Source organism: Crocodylus siamensis, chromosome 3, assembly GCF_052110815.1.
Source record: "Crocodylus siamensis isolate JL-2025a chromosome 3, ASM5211081v1, whole genome shotgun sequence".
Lineage (NCBI taxonomy): Eukaryota > Metazoa > Chordata > Crocodylia > Crocodylidae > Crocodylus > Crocodylus siamensis.
Window position 1 is genome coordinate 87,656,720 of NC_143397.1, and position 18,588 is coordinate 87,675,307.

At 37.9% G+C, this 18,588-nt stretch overlaps 1 protein-coding gene across 20 annotated transcripts in view; it reads right to left on the minus strand.

Annotated features, from left to right (window-relative positions):
• Positions 1 to 18,588, minus strand: part of BNC2 (basonuclin zinc finger protein 2) — a 471,942-nt gene that overhangs the window by 12,376 nt on the left and 440,978 nt on the right. Inside the window, exons 6-7 of one of the 20 annotated variants that reach the window (XR_016441272.1) lie at positions 7,932 to 7,975; positions 1,231 to 1,261 (exon numbers count right to left, since the gene is read on the minus strand). The exons of 17 other annotated variants lie outside the window; for them this stretch is intronic. Coding sequence is in view for 2 of the 3 variants with exons in the window: in XM_090038764.1 (XP_089894890.1) it covers positions 1,243 to 1,261 (19 nt within the window). In the remaining variant the exon portion in view is untranslated. The remainder of the gene's footprint in view (positions 1 to 1,230; positions 1,262 to 7,931; positions 7,976 to 18,588) is intronic. 2 more of the 20 variants (XM_090038765.1, XM_090038764.1) reach the window with 2 other exon arrangements.

Consider the following 18,588-nt stretch of genomic DNA (forward strand, 5'->3'; position numbering starts at 1 on the left):
TATGTGCAATGAAACAAGGCCTCAACTTAGCAGCTGTGCAATATAGCCTACTGTTTTAAATCCTTTTTATTCTCCACTTTTGATATTAGCCTTTTACTGATGTGGTACATTTTAAGTGCAGTAGAACCTCACCAATTAGCATGAATGACAGAAAAATCCTCCTAGAATAACTGAATTTTCTGAATTAATGAGCAAACCAACACACTTGATAAAGATCAGGGAGGATTCATTACAGAATATGCTATTTTGGTAATGTTAATTTTAATTATGATACTAGAAATGAAGTTTTAGATGCTATAAACCTTCAGGTATACCACTTTGATTTTAAGTAACTGCTAAGATGCAGGATGGAAACAACTGGATGTCAAATCAATGACATAAGAATTAGTGACGTTCTACTGCCTCACATTTTTATTTTGCAAGCTCAGGGCCAGAACTTGCAGTTTATGACCTGAGGGCTCTTCTTACCCATTACAAATTGCACATCAGAGACCAAAATGTGTGTGTGGGGGGGAATTTTAATAAAAAGAATAATCTGATTCACAAAAAAATAAGAAGTACTGGGTAAAAGATTGGGTGCCAGGGCACATAACAATGACCCGAAGTTCTCTCTACACTGTGGAGTGACAGTAACATTAAAAGAAAAAAAAAAGAAAAATTGGATCAGATACTGGCAGCATTTCTGAATTGGAAGCTTTTGTTTTTAGAAATCTCTCAAGAGCACACCTCTCAACCAGCTGAAGACATAAATATGGTGCAGTGACACAATGTGAGTCAAATGCAAATGTAGAAAGATGAACATGATGTTGGGTTAATTTCCGTAATTTTCTTTCACGTATTTCAAGATTAATCATGTCTGTTGTACATGATATATAGTGATAAACATGAAAAGTTTGAGATGGAAACGAGCATTCATTTGTCTGCAAGTGTAGGTTACTGCTCCCAAAATGGGGATGGATTGGGTATAAAACTGAGACTGCACTTCATTTTTGTCTGACCAAGTCTGCACTGGATTCAGGTAAATTTGGGTTCAAAATGGAGGATTTTTCTCATAATGAGAGACAGTTGAGAGGTATGTCCAAGGGCAGAGAAAAGTGGAGAGCATTTATTGTTCTATTCCCACATGGGAAACACTCTTTCCACAGAAGCAAGAATAGCACTGCTGCTTTTGGTAGGCACAGAGGCATATTATACACATCCCCACACTGCACTTATGAAGGCTGAGCTTACCTTGTGATAAGATCAGCTTTCTAATCTTTTGCTAAATCGAGATCACAAAGAGAGAGAGAGAGAGAGAGAGAGAAGAAAGAGAGAAAAGAGAGAACAAATTCACATTCCAATCCAGACATATCTGGTTAAAAAACAAAAGAAATCTTAAAACAACAAAATACAGATTAAAAAAAGTCTTGCTCATGAGATCATTTTCAGTCAGCCATCATCTCACTTACACTGCTATCCTGATGGATACTGAAGCAACCACACAACCGAAAAGCATAAATCAAATTAGACAAAGCAAATTCACGGCATCATCATCATCAACAAATGAGTTCTAAACAGATGCATGCAGTGTGCACATACATGAATGATAAACAGAAGTAGTCCCTATAGTCCTTACTTCTACACTGTTGTTCCTTGCCTTCCTGGTGTCAGATGGCATAAGACTCCGAGTGGAAGTTGCTATGCCTGGTACAGGAAATGCTTACTGTCAAAGCCTGTATATGCTGACAAGTAGCTATAAGAGTTATTGCATGAGTTTAAAAGCATGGTTTTGCTTATCAGCATAACACTAACTGCCAACTACTTCACTTCATGAAGTGTTCTTGTGTGTTGACTTCTTACCATTCTTCCCCCCTCCCCTCCCCTCCCCCTTGATTTCACACTCAGAAGAATATGGGAATTTGCTGCAGTGTAAAACTAGTTGGGTTAACTGTAGCTGTCTCTTGTTTCTCACACATCTGCACTTACTATTTCCTTGATTTGCTGCTGAGAAAACAGCCACCAGATGTGTAGTGAAAATAACTTCAAAATCATTGAATGAAGAGATAAGAATAAATTAACATGGTTAAAAAGGATGCACTAAGTTTCCAAATGGAAGGATGCCTTCCTGCACTTGACCTGCGAAAAGACACAAGCCTGCTGATGTTGTGATAAGGAGAGATGTCTCCCTGCTTCAATTCTCACTTACAGCAGTGGCAATCAGTAATCTAATTAAACTACGTACTAGCCCTTAATATCTGTCAGGCAAACGATGTGCAGAAATGTGTGGACAAGTTCTGGCACTCTGTTCAGCAGTGTCCCTTTTCCGCTGTCAGCAGTACTGTTGGATTCTTCTAATATAATTACATTGACTTTTATTCAATTAAGTGCCATTCCTAGCTTTAAAAAAAAGCTACTTTATCAATTGATTCAGGTGTAATGCAATAATAAAGATGAACTCATGGCAGTGCATTAGCTCTGCTGTTCATAACTTCTGAACATAGGTTCATTCATAGTAGTCGATTTCCATTATGCAACCACAGTTCAAAAGAATTGATTCTTTTACATTCATTTCTTAATCTATTTCACTTGTGTTTAATAATCCTAAATATCATATGCAAAAAACATTCTACTAGATATGGCAGGAATGCATTATGCAAAAAACCTCATTCTTTTGGACGTTGTGGGTTTGAAATTTTATGATGAAACCAAAGTCACGGAGGTTAAATCTCCATTAGAATTAAGAATACTGTGTGCTGAAGTTGCCAGCTACTCATGTTACCGTGGGTGACTGATTGGTGGTGGGATAGAAAGGAGGTAAATGATGAGCCGAAAACAGTAGGACCTGATCCCACGTTACTTCTTCGGCTTTTCTGGTACATGAAGAATGAGGCTTAGTCAGAGCAGCACTTAGGTGGATGAATGAGTACTGTCCTGAAAGAGGAATGCTCTCCTGAACCTGGCCAATTGCGTTTTCAAAACTTCTGTGGAAAAGGCAGGTGATCCCTGTGTATTGTGATAGTCAGATAAATTCTATGCATGCGCAAAGACTGCAGTGGATGAAGGCCTGGTTTAAGAAAAAAAAGGAAGCATGATAGGTATGTATAAAGGAAGAAGCAGAGAAGGGAATTAAGAGAAGAACATTCCTAAACAGAATCTAGCAGTGTGAAAAGGGAGAAAAAGGGCCTGAAAGCAGGAAGTTAGCAATATGTGTCAATTAAAGATAGTTGAGTTTTGGAGCGGAAAATGAGCTTGTTGAAAGCCACTGATAAGTGCATATTTCAAACAGGGAAAACACAGAGCAGGGGTAGGCAACCCCTGGCATGGGTGCCAGAGTGTGGCATGCAAGGACATTTTGCTTGGCACAGACAGTGGGGAAGGGGCCAGAGCTGTGCTGCCACACAAAACACCGGCCCCTTGAGGCTTTCCTGCTATCCGTCCTTGGCACAACAACATCTTACAAGTTGAGGTTGTGGGAGATTTTTTGCACTCTGCCCAAAAATACTGCCAACCCCTGACAGAATGTATGGACAAAGGGATGCTTGCAAGCAATCAGAGAAATAAGAAGAGAAAGGAAGAAATAGGTGAAGCCCTAAAACTGTTGCCCAGGTCATCTTAATTATCACAGCTTTCTCTGCTTTGGCCTCCTCATCCCCCCACTTCATCTCCCTCTGCAGCCATATGCAATGCAGCTGCTATGCTTATCTTTTTTCTTTTTTTTTTTTTGCCTATTCCTTGGAGCACCTCACCCTCCCCTCCCATGTGATCGGCTCCCAGTATTTCAGGGTCAAACTTTTTATCCTGGTCTTCGAGGCTCTTTGATATTGTGGCTCCTCTCCTTACCTATTCTTAGCAAGACACTTTTTATTACTCCAAAAATGTCAGCCTTTCTGTGTGCTCCTCCCCAAAATATCTGTACTCTCTTTCACACTTCTCCTGTCCTGGAAATGATCTATTATCCTCTGCTGCTCCAAATTCTAACCACAATTCCTGCAAACAAGCAGACAAGGTTCACAGGTTTGGCTGTGGGGCATTTGGGGGTTGGTATTTATGTCATTACATAACTCAGGGTATGTCTATGCTTCAGAAGAAGATATGAAGAAGAGCTTTGCACTGCTACAGCTGTGACTGGCATCTAATCTGAAGCTAACTAGGTTGCTTCCAGGCTTAGATATACCCTAAAACAAGCAAAAATGGTATATATACAAATGCACAGAGAAATCATATACAAAATTTCTATAACAGATTCTCTCCACAACTCCTTCCACAGGCAGGCTCTGAGCTTTTGAGTGTTACTTGAGTGCTTAGATATCCTTTTGGGGTATGATGCATGCTTCTACATTAGTATACCACCTACCAAACCAAGACCTAATCCCAAGCAGGACCTCTGGGCGCTACTATGAGGTAAATATTAAATAAAGGGAATTAGAAATTAAAGCCATAAGGAAAGAAATGTAAGGTAAAAAAAGTACTTCCAGAGGGCAGACTTTATCCAACTGTGGTGACTGAGTGCACATAGTTCTATCCTGTTTTAGGGACAAAAAAAAGCACGGTATGTTTCTAAAAAGATTTTTATACTAAAAGCTGATTGAGTATCTGTTCAGCCCACACAATGCTGCACCTTCCAAGTCATTTTACACAGAAAAAAAGAAGCATTGCGTTTCAAAATGTCCTAAAATATTGTTTACAATAGTAAGGCGTTTTAGCAAACTTTGAATGAATTTATGAAGCCCATCATGGTTCTGATTTTTCATATAATTAATATTCTTCTTCCACATTGCTATTCATGAATTAGTCATAGGGTGGGCAGAAGTGTATGAACAAATTCACACCAGAGGGAAATTCTGCAGTCTAAACTCAATGATCTTAAGCTTGAAACAGGGCTGCTAAAACGATGATGGTGATAATGATGATAAACATGAAATCTGTGGCTGCAGTCAGGCAGTGAGAATCGCATTCCCCCTTCAGACTGGAAGGTCTATAATAGCACAAAGCCAAATGCTGTATTGACTACAGACAGTTCTCTTATGTGAGCATTATGCCACTGGCACTAACTCTTATTCTGAAATTCAAAAAAAATTCTCCAATAATTAAAATTTACCATGGGTTCCAGTCTACCTACTAATATCTGGCTTTTCTTGTGAGAGATGCACTATGCATCAAGAGAAAAAAAGATTATAAGTCTAGAAAATATGGTCAATTGAGTGCACATGCCATCTATACAGATCATAAATCTTGTCTGGGTTCTCTACATCAGTTCCTTTCTTCCCTCATCTGAGAGTCTGAGTCTGTTAATTTACTATCTATCTATAAGTTGAAAAAAAAAATGTAATACTTTATTTTACTTTATTTTTATTTAGCATGAGACTTTTTATTTCTTCTTGAAGTGAATGAGGGAATCAATCAGATGGGGTGAAATTCACCATGACATACTAGGTAGAAAGAAAGTCCAGGCACTTCTTGTATTTAATTTTGAGAGACTGAATGGTTACAAGTTATGTTCACAGTCTGCACAGGGGAAAATTTTACCCATAATAAACACCTGAAAATTGGGGAAATTGGACTATGCAGAATTCTTCATTTAACTAAGAGATGGGTATTTGCAAAGCCCCCATCTAAGAGAACTGTGTGGATAACTATTATTTTTATTGTCACCATTATTATTTTTACTATCGTTACTATTACTACTACTATTATTATATCTTGCTTCACTGGCAATTCTGAAACAAATCCTGAAATTTTAGGATGGTGATGAATAAAGAATATATATATTCTTAAATGTTGGCCAGAAAGTGAATAAAAACACCTTCACAGGTTGAGATCAGGAAGGGCAGCCACCCATTTCCAGCCCTTACTACGATGTATATTTTGTTATTTTATGCACAACAGAATAATTTGAACTAGGGCTGTGTGAAGCTTTGGTTGCTGAATCGATTCACTGGAGATTTGGCCCAATTCAGCAGCCAAATCTCCGAATCGATTTGGAGAGATTTGATGATTCAGATAGACACAGCTTTATATGTCAAATCAAATCACTATCCCCTGAATCAGGCCAAATCTGAATTGAATACGGTCTGCTTTTCACACCCCTAGTTTGAACAGTGCCGTGAAAGAAGCCTGCATCCCACAGAATCATCTAGTATGGGGTGCAGTTGGTAAGAAACTTGAGGTGGGAGATCAAAATTAAATTTCCTGGTCTGGAACCAGACAGAAAAAAAAAGAGTTTACTCTGGTTGCCCATATTCCATCTGAACACTATAACCACAGGCCTGTATATCTAACAGCATTGCTACCTCCACCCTAGTTTCTGACTGCTGCTTAATTTCCCCTGTGAGTATAATCCAGGCATCAAAATATTTCAGAACTGCTGAAATAAACCATTGCAACATTTCCAGTTCTTTTCCTGTGCTTTTTTTTGGTAGCCAAAAACTATTCCTTCCAAATTTGCCATTAGTTTACTCAGCTAAAAACACTACATATTTGGCAAATAAATGATGCACTGATAAAATTCCACGCAGCTCCAAGATCTAACTTCTTCAATGTAAGCAGAGCATGATAGCTTGCAGTAGCGGGTATTTGGACTGCTTTGCTCTAAATCAGCATAAACGATCCTGGCATTAGGTAATATGATAAAATAATATTTGTAGAGTTATTGCATTAAAAACACAGAATAAAATAACCCTTCTTGCTTTCAGGCAATTGTATCAGTCAATCATTTGAAACTAATGAGGCTAATATTTCGTTATGAAATCTACCGTCACACCAAAATTCAGCTGTTTTGTTCTCTTATTACAAAACCAGAACCTGGTGTATATTTGGAAAAGTCTTGCTGAGATTTGAGATACTTCATACAAGTTAGAGACAGAAATGAACTATTAGATCCATTTTCATTTTCCATTTTCTTTCTAAGGCTATCCACCCCATCTCCTTGCAGTGTATATTCCAGTATCTTAACAATTCAGTTTAGATGCTGCCAGCCATGGAACTTTCACTGTCTCTCTATGGTTTTCTCCACTTCTGACTACTGTTCATTCATTTTTTTCCTGTCATGCAGCCTAACTTTTACCTAATACCACCCTTTAATCCTCGTTAAATCCTTTTCTTCAACTTTAAATAATTCCTATCACTGGTGTCTTTGCAAATAAATATGGGCCAAGTTTCATACAGATCTTCTTCATCTTGTGGGTTATAAATCATGATTTGTGGTTTTGTTTACACATTGTTGATTTCACGTGATTTTGACCCAGCACAAGACAATGAGTGGTGGTTTTGCCTTGATGTCACTTTCAGTCTCCATGTTTCTTTAAGCTTGAAACGCAACACAAAGTGCAGAAGATACGAATGTACACAAACCTAACCCAGGATTTTTTCTCTCTTTCAGAATCTCTTCAGACTAAAACTGCTGAGTTTCATGGAGTTCAAATCAAAGAATCTGGATAAATATAACAGTGACCACATTTATAAGATGAGATCTTGCTTTAATTCTGCCCTTTTTTTAAGAAGGAATGATAACATGTTTTCCCCTTTACTTTAAAAAACTGATGAGAAAACAGTTCCTGGAATTTCATTAGAAATGGAATCTGGTTCCCATTCATAGATTTAATTTTTCTACTGTCAACCACAGGGTCTTTGATCCTGTTGTTTTACACATTAAAAAAAATCCATTCATGCATCCAAGCAACCCTACTATCAGTCTTAAATTCTTGACCCACTGAAATCAAAACTCCCATTGGCCTAAACAGTGCCACAATTTCTTTTCTAATATTTTTAGGTTAAAGATTTCTCCATAATTGATCATGTCTAATTTACCTTTTTTTGGTTAATATTTTAGAACAGTGGGAGTAACCAGAATATTATACTACCCAAAGCAACAATGGCATTTTTATATATGAGCAGTTTGGGCAATAACATCAGTTCTTGAGGCTTTAAATTGCATAGAATCTGAAAATATTAACCTTTTCTAGGAAGAAAATCCAAAAGGTAAAATACAGTTCAGCACCTATTAAAAAAAAGTAAAAAAGTGCTTATTAAACGCAGGAAATAAAGGACAAGCAAGTTCTTGCAAATTAAAGATGTGGAACCCAGTTATTTCAATCCCTTTCAATATGAAACAAATCATTCACACTGGTCACGAAGACAGCTCCCTCTACACTCAAATTATTCACTTGAAGATAAGCTCCCACCAAACTCTTTAGGGGTTTAACTAATTTACTGCACAGATACGGCACGTCTGTTGTAATAACAGGTAGGATGTATTGGGGTCGACCATTTATCAGAATTAGACTTCTTTTCTCACTTCGCAGTGAATTATGCTGCCTACACTGCTCCTCTTTCTCAGAGCTCGCCATCCCCTTACGGCCCCTAATGTGGCAGGCAAACAAAATTGACAGTCTCATCTTGTCAACAAGGGGTGATTCTCCTGAGAAGCCATTTAACTTTGCAGAGGAAGCAATGTATTAATGTGCCTGTCCCAGGAATGTTAATCATCTTCAAGCTCCTTCTAACTTTGACATGAACGAAATCACCAATTTTGTTTACTAAATGAATCGTAATATGCTAATAAGAGAGCATGACATATATGGTAAAGCCAAACAGATGGTTTGTTTACTCCACTTTGCAACTTTATAAATGTTGTAACTCTGAAGATGTTAGTGAGAATTATTGGTTTGTTGGCAGAGGCAAACATGCCTTTTGCATACTTAATCTGGAGCTGGAGTCAGAAAACAATTTGTCATCACTGTGGAATGCATAAAAAATGTTAATGTTGAGATGGCATTTGGGAAGTGAAGACAGTCAACTACGAGAACAGACATTCAGGTTAAAAAAGGAACTCATATCTGACAGCAGCATTTTCTACCCATATAACTTTTTTAGTAAAATCTGATAGGTTCAGGATTCTTGAAAGGCCCGATAATTCAGTACATACCTGTTGAGGTGTTAGTGAGACGATCCTTACGGTGTGAACAGAATTACACTTTCACAACAGCTGTGTGCGCTCAGAAGCATCAAGGTCATGTCGCACTCTTAATATATTACTATTGTTGTCCATTAAAGATCAAAAGATATTATAAATGAAAAGCATAACCACCAGAGTACTGGCCAGTACTCTCAAAAACCAACAGAAGTTGTATTGCAACACTTCAACCTCACACTTTACTAGCTGCCTGGAAGCAAAACAGACTCGTTACAAAATAGCCAGCACTCTTGTGTAATATCCAGACCGATGAAGAAATTTTAGAATAAAAAAACCAGCTTGCTAAATTTTTCTAAAATGAGCTAACTAAATGTAAGACTGTTACAGAGGAAAGACGTTAATCTCGTTTAGATCCTTCTATGAGAGCTGAGGCACAACTTTTCAGAACAAGGCCATTTGCTGCAGAATCTCTTTGAATTTTAGGGAAAAATTCATCTCAGTGAAGAGGGCTACATGCAAGGTCCTTTCCAGCCCTCTGCATGTCTTAGGTGGTTCAAAGAGCTTCATTCTGTCTCTTTGTGAAAAGAGATTTCCACCCTTAAAGAGCAATGAATTCCAGTTGGGATTTATTGCTCAACAAATGTATTGTTCACTCTACACACACACACACACACACACACACACACACACACACACACACACACACACACTTTTAAAATTATACATAATTTAATATTACATGATCAAAGCTTTATGATCATTTTTGCTTTTCACTTTAATTTCCTACCATAACAGCCATGCAAAATTCAATGGCTTTGCAGGAATTTGTGCAGTCTCTTCTATTTAACATCCCACATATGAATTGTACTTCAAGATTTTGGTTTAAGAAAATGCAAAATCTCAAAGTGAAATTCAGTTAAAAATGTTAGCCTCATCCATTTTTGCCCTGAACCTAATGTTTTTTTCCCCAAGACTGATGCAAAACAATTCATCAGATAACATTTGCTTGAAAGGGTCACAAATCTTTTAATGATTTTATTTCAAAGTTTGAATTTATAATAAAACCCAAAACTAAGCTATTTTTGCATGATTTAGGTTTTCACAACATACTTCATCCTGCTTTCTTTGTCACTATGCAAAGCCAATTCTCATTCACACTGCTTTGATTATGTAAAGATGCTGGATTTGTTTATACAGAACGAGAGGAAATACATAAATAAACACTATATGGCATTTCAGAAAGGCTCCTCTGTTAGCAATTTTACATTACTAAATAAGTACACCTTTCAGATCAACTGATAGCTGATTATCCTAAACAATCTAACAACCTCTCTCCACGCAAACCTCCAACTCCTCAGCAATTTCAACCCTCTGAGATTGTTCCATACATACTATTGTCAGTGGTTATTAAATTCTCAACTTTTTACCCATTCACTGGAGACCAGGCAAAGATATCTAAGGGAAGTATGAGTTCAGCTTGCTTTCCAAGGATTATTTTGGAAGAAACATTAGCGGCTGTCCCAGCCTGACGCTTATATCTCATTTGAAACATCTACTCATTCCTGACCAACAAAGAAAATTTCAATAAAGTACTTTTACTGGTTTAACAGCAGTGAGCTCCTGGGATTGTCAAAGTGCTCAGTCTTTTCCGAGGAGAGAAGGAATCAGCAGCTCAAATATAATTAACCTTCCATTCTCAATGCAAACTGCCAAGCACAGGAGCTCTGCAGTCTATTAGTGAAGTTATAACGGCCAACAGGCAGAGGCAAAATTGGTCAAAAAGTTGGCTGCTGCTGTCATATTTTTAGAATTATGATTAATGACACTAATAATGTGGATGATTACTGATATGTGTATCTCCTGCAGTTTATCATATTGCACTGGCTGCCTACGTCCACAATAAACATGATGCTATCATTTACCTCTTTATTGAAGGCAATCCTTCTCTTGAAGGAGCACATTCTAATTACTTTGTAATGTTTTATGTCTTAAACATTTTGCAGCTCTGGACCTTGCCAACTGCTTCATGTCTACCATTGATTAATTACGGAATGTTTAATCAAAATTTAGAACCTAATGCAGTCGTTTATGAGCAGGCTGCAGTGCCAAGGTAGTTAGGCTCCCGTCCCAAGTTTGGAGAGTGGTGGGTTCAAAATTAAATCCCAGAAATGTGCAAGGTGCCAAAGATTTTTACCTTGGGTGTTTTGAGTTTATCAGTCTTCTGTTGACAAATGGAAGGTTACCTACCTAAATGTGAGGCTTTGCACGTGTGTGTGCGCGCGCGCGCACACGTGTGCGTGTTCCTATTATCTTTTTTTGAAAATGCCTTCATTTTCTTCTTCTATGACTCTGCTGGTGGAGCTGCCTCACAGTTCTACAGTAACCTTCCATGCAGGAAGAACCCTTGCCAATGCCAGTCAAGAAAGCGTAGTTTTGAAGTGGTTAAACAAGTGAAAAATAATTTGCAGGGACAAATACATAAGTTTTTTTTTAATGTGGATTTTTATGGTACTGTCATACAACCATTCACCGTTGAAGTTAAGTGTTTTTTTAATACCATTACTGAACTGCTGAAATGGATGCTAATATAGCTTGGAGTGCTAATGTCAAGTCCTGGTAATAAAAAAGACAGACTGCTGAATGAAATAATTTCAAGTAAAAAATAGAACAAAAGTGCTCTCGCTCTCGCTCTCCACTTTTATTGAATTGGGACTGACTGAGCCAATTGCTTTAGAAGTCTGTAAAACACAATTACTAGTGAGCCGACTGACCCAGCAGTGCCCCCTCTGTGACAGAACAGACTAAAAAGGCTGCAAAATTAGTGTTGCTCCCATATCTGGCTATCAGATCTGAGAGACTTTCTGTTGAGGATCTGCTGTCCTATATGCCAGTATCTTTCCTCATGAAATCTTGATTTGACATCTCACATAATGCATCGTCTACATGCATCTCCTTCACAGATCAAGGGCCCATCTACTTTTTCTAGGGTAGGACTTGATTTCTCTCCCTCTTCATTGAATTTTTAGATCTATATCTACCAATACAAAAATATATAGAGATTTTTGCTTTTACATGTTATGTGCCAGACACAAAGGCACTACTTAAGAATTATGGGCGGCAAAATTAACCATCTCACATTTGTATTTTCAGCTGTAAACAGCCAAAGTTCAATTGTTTTTTTTTATTTTGGCTTACCAACGAAAAGGAGCAAGAGGGAGAGAGACAGGGAGAGAGAAAAATGTACTGACCTGGAAGTGGGAAGCATTTTTTTTTAGTTAATAAAATAAGTAATAAAGTTTGTAAAGTACTAGAATCAAGATAACTGGCATTAGAAGTAGCATCCTTTCACCAGGAATTTACAGCTTGTGCTTGAATGCAATGTGGCATGGTGACAGAAGTTAAGATTTTTTTTGTTTAATTTCTTTTTCCTTTTCTTAAAAGTTTATGAAGCAAAATGACCCTAAAAATCACCCTCACAACCTTTTCTTTTCCTCTGTCATATCCTACTGCAAGTACTTTGTGTATGTGTACACACACACACACGCACGCATTCCCTCCCTTTTTTTTTTTTATGACTGTGTGCACTTTCGGCAAAGCAAAACTCCCATTTCTTTTCCAGGTCCATTTATATGAAGCTTGCAGGAGCCTTATAGCAAAATTGTTAAATTATTTGTTAGGGAGGTTTTTTTAGTAAAGCTTTTTAGGGCAAGCTTAAATGTGAAATGAGTGCTTAATTACAAGAAAAAAATAGCATAAGGCAGTCCTCTTCTAAAAGATGATGCTGGGAATTAAGAGGCATTATTAAAGCTTTATGTTTTCTTTACATTAGGCAGTGAACTCCAAACAAGTGATCTCTATTTAAAAAAGTTACCAGTACCATGTAGTACCCCTGAGATACCACAGTATTTACTTTGAAAAGTGGTGTCTATATACATACTCCTGGGTGGGCGATGGGGAGAGAAAAGGGGAGGGTGCATTTTAATTAGAGCACCTCTTGGGAGCCACTCTAATTAAAACACCTGTAGCTTCTCGTGTATTCAGCATCTAACAGTTCAAAATGTCAGCGGGGGCACTTTAACTAGAGCTCGTTTAATGAGCTTTATTTAAAGCACCCCTGCTGCCATTTTTGAATGAGGGGATTCTGAATACATGCGACTGCAAGGCTGCTGAAGCATTCTAATTAGAATGCTGCAGAACACTTGATTAATCTAATTAGAACACATTGGAGTAGGTGTCCTGCATGTGTACAGGGCTGTTGGTTGTAGCTGTGTTGGTCTAAGGACATAGACAGGTTTTGCCTGCATATGTACAGGCACTTGACTACCGTGGGGTAAGTGGTATGTTAATTGCAGCCACTGCATGTGAACAGAGTGAACTGTGTGGCTACCAGCCTAGTCCTCAATGTACTTAATGACCCTATACGATAAGCATTGTCATGTAATTTGGCACAGTTGACAGGCTGTACTGAAGACAGACTCATGACTGAAGAAGCTGATCAGGTGTAGGTTAGGATTAAAGACTTTAGTAAGAATTGTGTACGAGAAACTTGCACACTACACATATGGTACATATTCTACCTTTGACACAGACATACAAGTAATTCTCATCAACAATAATGAGAGTTAAACACATGTATCAGCGAAAAATATTTCTCCCTCTATGATGCTATATTTTAGCCAGTGATTTTAATGCTCTGCTTATGTTTACCACCTGTCCTAATGCTTGTGTGGCACTACTTACATAAACTCTAAAAGTCACTGAAAAGTCTTGGATTTATTTGGTAGGTTGATACAATGATATAACATCTGGCACTGTGTAGGGCAGAGTAAGAGAATGGAAGCCTCACCGTTACTTGAAAATAAGTGAAACTTAAAAACCTCCTGAAATAACTACAAAGTGACAGTAACAATTGTTAATATAATAAACTAAATAGGCAAAAAAGAGAACTTCCTCCAGCCAGTACTGGATCCTGCAAGCCTCACTCACGTAAACAGCCCTTTTAGGTTACTTGCGTGAGTAAGGACTACTGTATTTGGCTCATTTTTGCCTTTATCTCCTACATTTTCTTTCGCTTTCTCATCTCTCGTAGAATTGAATTACACTGTAGCTGGTAAACCACCTATTGTTAATTCACTCTCCCTTGCTTGCACTGATTAGTACCTTACTCAGTGGACAGTGTCAACATCTTTACAGTAAGACTACTCATGAAATAAGTTAATCCTCAGTGGACACATACAAGTACTATCTTGCTGCAGTTGATTAGTTTACTTCTGCCTAATAGCACTTCATGTGTAGATACAAGATGTTTACTGTGGAGCTAATTAGTCCACTCTGCAGTAAATATCTCATCTAGACATGCCCAGTGTTAAGAACAGCAGAATCCACTTCTTTATAACACAGGCTCTCTTGGGTAAGAAAGACTAATATGACTGTAAGCAAACAAGAATGTTTCAGTGACTCCACAAGGAAACCTGCTAGTCCATAGAATCATACTATATGCCCAAGTAGTCTTCTCAAAACTATCATTCCCAGTCCCAACAGCAAATGTGTAAATATATTCTGAGGTGGCCATTTTCAAAAACATTGTCGAAGACAACTCTTTTGTCTGTTGAAATATAGTTAATTAAACACCTAATATCTTAAAATGTTCTCTTCTTGTTCTTAGTGAGGGGAAACATGCTGTATGTGACAGCTAATTACGTTAGGGGAAATATACTAATAGTTACCATGAACTGGTGTTAAGTGGCTTATTTCCTGGAGCTATCTGCACCTAAAATTGCATATATTTATTGAAAAGCAGCCTTTAAAAAGTTATCTGTAGAAGTTTCCAAACATAGCGGGATGATGAAAAAATGGATGCTGTGGTGTTGAGGAGGTGATAACAGGAGGCAGGTAGCAGGTTTCTCACATCTTCACCTCTGTTGATAATGTATGCAGTGGCTCATCAGAGGTATCTGATGTTAATTTATTCAAGCACACCTGTACAGGGCTGGAAGTCAGGTAACCAGATGAGCAAAAAGTATATGTCTCTGCTTTTTTCATATAGCTGCCCAGAGGCCTATATCCACACAAATTTAGTTCTGGAGACATCAGCAGGTTTTAATAAACCAAATACAGATGTCTTACTCCATACAAATCAAGGAGTTTACATGTTTAAATCTGGACTGATTTAACTAGCAATCAAATGGCATGATCACACTTGGCACCAATAGTTGCCTCATATTTATTTATAAGTCACCTTGAGCAAATATTATTTTGTTTTTAAATTTATTCATGGGACTGAATCACCTTTCCCACCTTCCAGAACATGCACATATGCTCACTTTCTGAGAAAATGTAAAGACAAACCTGAACAATTAATATTCTTACTTTGGTTAAAGAAAGGCAAAGTGAAAAGTTCTAGCTTTATAACTCTGATCAGGTATGTTGAAAGTGCATTTATTTTACATAAATTTAGGGAATGGAAAACAGAGCAATGTGTTCTTTGTTAATACAAAGCTCTCAAATAACCCTAAGTAATAGCGATTTTTAAATTCCTGGTACTGATATAAAGCGGATTTTAACTCATTAGCATATAATAGGACTGTTAGTGAAGCACACCATTGTTTATTTTCACTTAAAATCTGATGGCTTTTTTATTATTATTATTACTATTAACAAGATCTGCTTAGAAGGGAATATCTGTGGCACCTCTGTTTTCAGAGGTATCAAATCTGAATCTCTTTCAATACTTAACTCCTAGGATCTTACAGGCGAGACAATGCAGCTGTGTTAACTCAACTACTATCCAGTCTATTCCCTCTTCACTTTCCATCACACCAACCTTTGCATGTCCTCCCCAGCTCAGCTACTAAAAACAATCCATATGAAATTTGGATACTACCTCTCCCCACATTGCAAGAAAAAGATTTTCCTTGTTTTTGTTCTTGCCATGACCTGATCTATGGAGTAAAGGTGTTTCCTTAGTTGTTTCCCCCTGAGATTTTGCTCTGAATAGCAGCCCTCAGACTACTAACACCCTTCATAACATAAGAGAAGTACCTGTCAAGGCAGAACCTGGAGAAAGCCTGAGACTGGGAAAATAAGACTAGGAGGGACTGGTTCCATATAGATTTCCTGTCCTCGTTGGTCATGGACCAAACTTTTTCATCTGGCAATGTATGAAGAAGGGTAACTGTAGGAAGAATCTTCATACAAAAACAACTGTCCCAGCAGCTTTTCTCCCATTCAGATGTACAACACGCAAGAGAGAGTCCACATCAGCTCAATTCTATCAGGCAACTTCCCAACCCAAAAAGAGATGCTTTCCTGTCCAGAGAAAGCCCTCTACCTTTGCTTTTGCCTTATAATATCATGTTTAGCATGATTTCTCTTAAATTTAATCCTTGTTGGCTTTCTGCAACAAGGCATACCTGGTAAGATCTTGACTTATAGAAAGAAAAGACCAAAAGAGTCTGATATGATTGAATTGCTGCTAAAGGTGAAGAGTGGTACAAGAGGAAAAATAAAATGCTTCTAGAAAAAGTGAGATAAAAAAATGAAACACCAAAAGATTGTTCTTTTTAGGCAAAAAAATAAAGATACTGGCACAGGCAGAAAAAAGGATTTAGTGGGCCATTCTATTAGCAGGTGGGAAAGATGATGGGTAGAAAATGAGATCAGAAAAGAATTCAGATCCTATGATTCTTACCTAAATAAAACAGCCTCTTACTCACTTTTATAAGAGATAATAGAACCCTATGTAAATTTTGAATAATAACTGTGAGGATTCTGCCTCATCTTCCCTCTGTGATACAATGATAAAGTCAGGAATGCATGTTGTGTGAAAAAAATCCAAAACAGGTGGAATCATACTGAGAATTCTGATGTCCTTAGTGCTATTCTAATATGGAACATTCCTGTTTCTTCACACCTATCAGAAGATATCCATAACTTTGACATAAAACGTAGTTAGTTAGTAGATGGAGCTAAAACAAGTAATAGTACACTCAGGTCTTCCACTCCTTGAAACCCAGCTTTAAAAAGACCATACTCTGGGCCATCAACAGTGAATCAGGGAAGCATTTCTATGCACACACTAAGCCTGAGAAATATAACCAACTTTAGGTTAAGCAGACTTGGATTAGGTAAGGTTATATGCTACACCAGATGTCTCTTGAAGAAACAAAAGGGATCAGTCAAAACTATTTATTGCCTTACTAAACACAATTATCTTTACAACTGGTTTTATTAAAGAATTGTTTTATATAAACATTTAAAAAAAAATCTTCATAAGTCCTGTAAGCCACACGATGGGAAAAGGCCAATATTATTTTGGAAGGTAGCACTGGAAACACAATTCAATTTTAATTTTAAGGATAGCAGAAAATTTCTGGATTTACCTAATCCAAAAGCATATTCTAGAGAATATGTGATTAAGGGCAACATTCCATTATTATTTGGTGGCCTAGATTTTATTTTCATTTGCCTGTCTAGGCTATAAGACTTAATGGCCCCTGAGATGGCCAATGGAAATAGAATGCCACCCTAACCACACAATCAGAATGGGCAGACCTGCCATCATCACATATATCTGTCAAAATGAAAGTGGCATCAGAATGTGATTAGTGCATCCAGCCACATATGGCAGACAAGCTGGTTGGATATTTCTGGTTTCTCCTACAGCAATTAACAGTGAAATGGTTATAATTAGGTTTTAAGGTTGCTATCCACTCAAGTAAACAGAAGTTCTCAGTTCTCAGTGTTAATGCTTCACTTATTTGAAAGCAGAGACAATAAGATACTATAGGATGCACAAAGTTTACATCTTAGAGGCTCAGTCTGCAACCTGAGAGGTAAAACCTGAATGGCTGAGGTTCTGATTTCCTTTCAAATACAAGCTGAGAGTCTCAATGAAACTGGGAAAAATCCTTTATGATGCATTGGTTATGTGGCTTCGATAAAATAATTCTGTCTAAAATAGTCAACACAAACCTAAATAAAATAAATGTGTGTGTGTGTCTGTGTGTGAGTGTGAGCGCATGAGAATGAGAGAGAATTAGAAAAGGATATTTGATTAAATTTGACACTTTTTGCACATTAGTTAATTTTCATGCACTCTTAAAAATCCTAGTTCTGGAGAAGATGAGACACGAGTGAGATGAAATGCAGTAAGAAATAAAGATAGTTTTTATGAAACTTCCTGCTCAAGTATCTGCAAGTATTATTAGAAATCTTGTGAGAATTCCTGGTCTTTGTAACACATTTCCAGGCAAATTCTGGTGACTCAAGAGGGCCTGTGAGCCTGGATAAACATCAGACTCGAGTGCTCAGCCAAATGGTACCATGCTTGTGAAATTTTTGAACTACAAGAAAAGCTCTGTTATCTGGCATCCCCCGGGAATGGGGGATGCAGGATAACAAAATATGCTCGTTAATTGAGCAGCCCCAACCACCGCATCTCCCACTGCATTGGGGCATCCCTCCACCCCTCCTGTGGCATTGCCGTCCCTCCTGCAGGACAGAGAGGTGAGCCCCGCACAGACCCACGGGCCATGGGGGCTCGGCAGCACAGGCTGCTTTGTCCCCGGCCATGGGGGCTCAAGAGAAACCGGAAGTGCCGTGGTGGGCGCTTCCAGTTTCACTTTATCTTACAAGCTGGCATGCTGGTTAGTAGAGCAAGCCGGCTTGTAAGATGCCGGGTAGCACAGCTATCATTA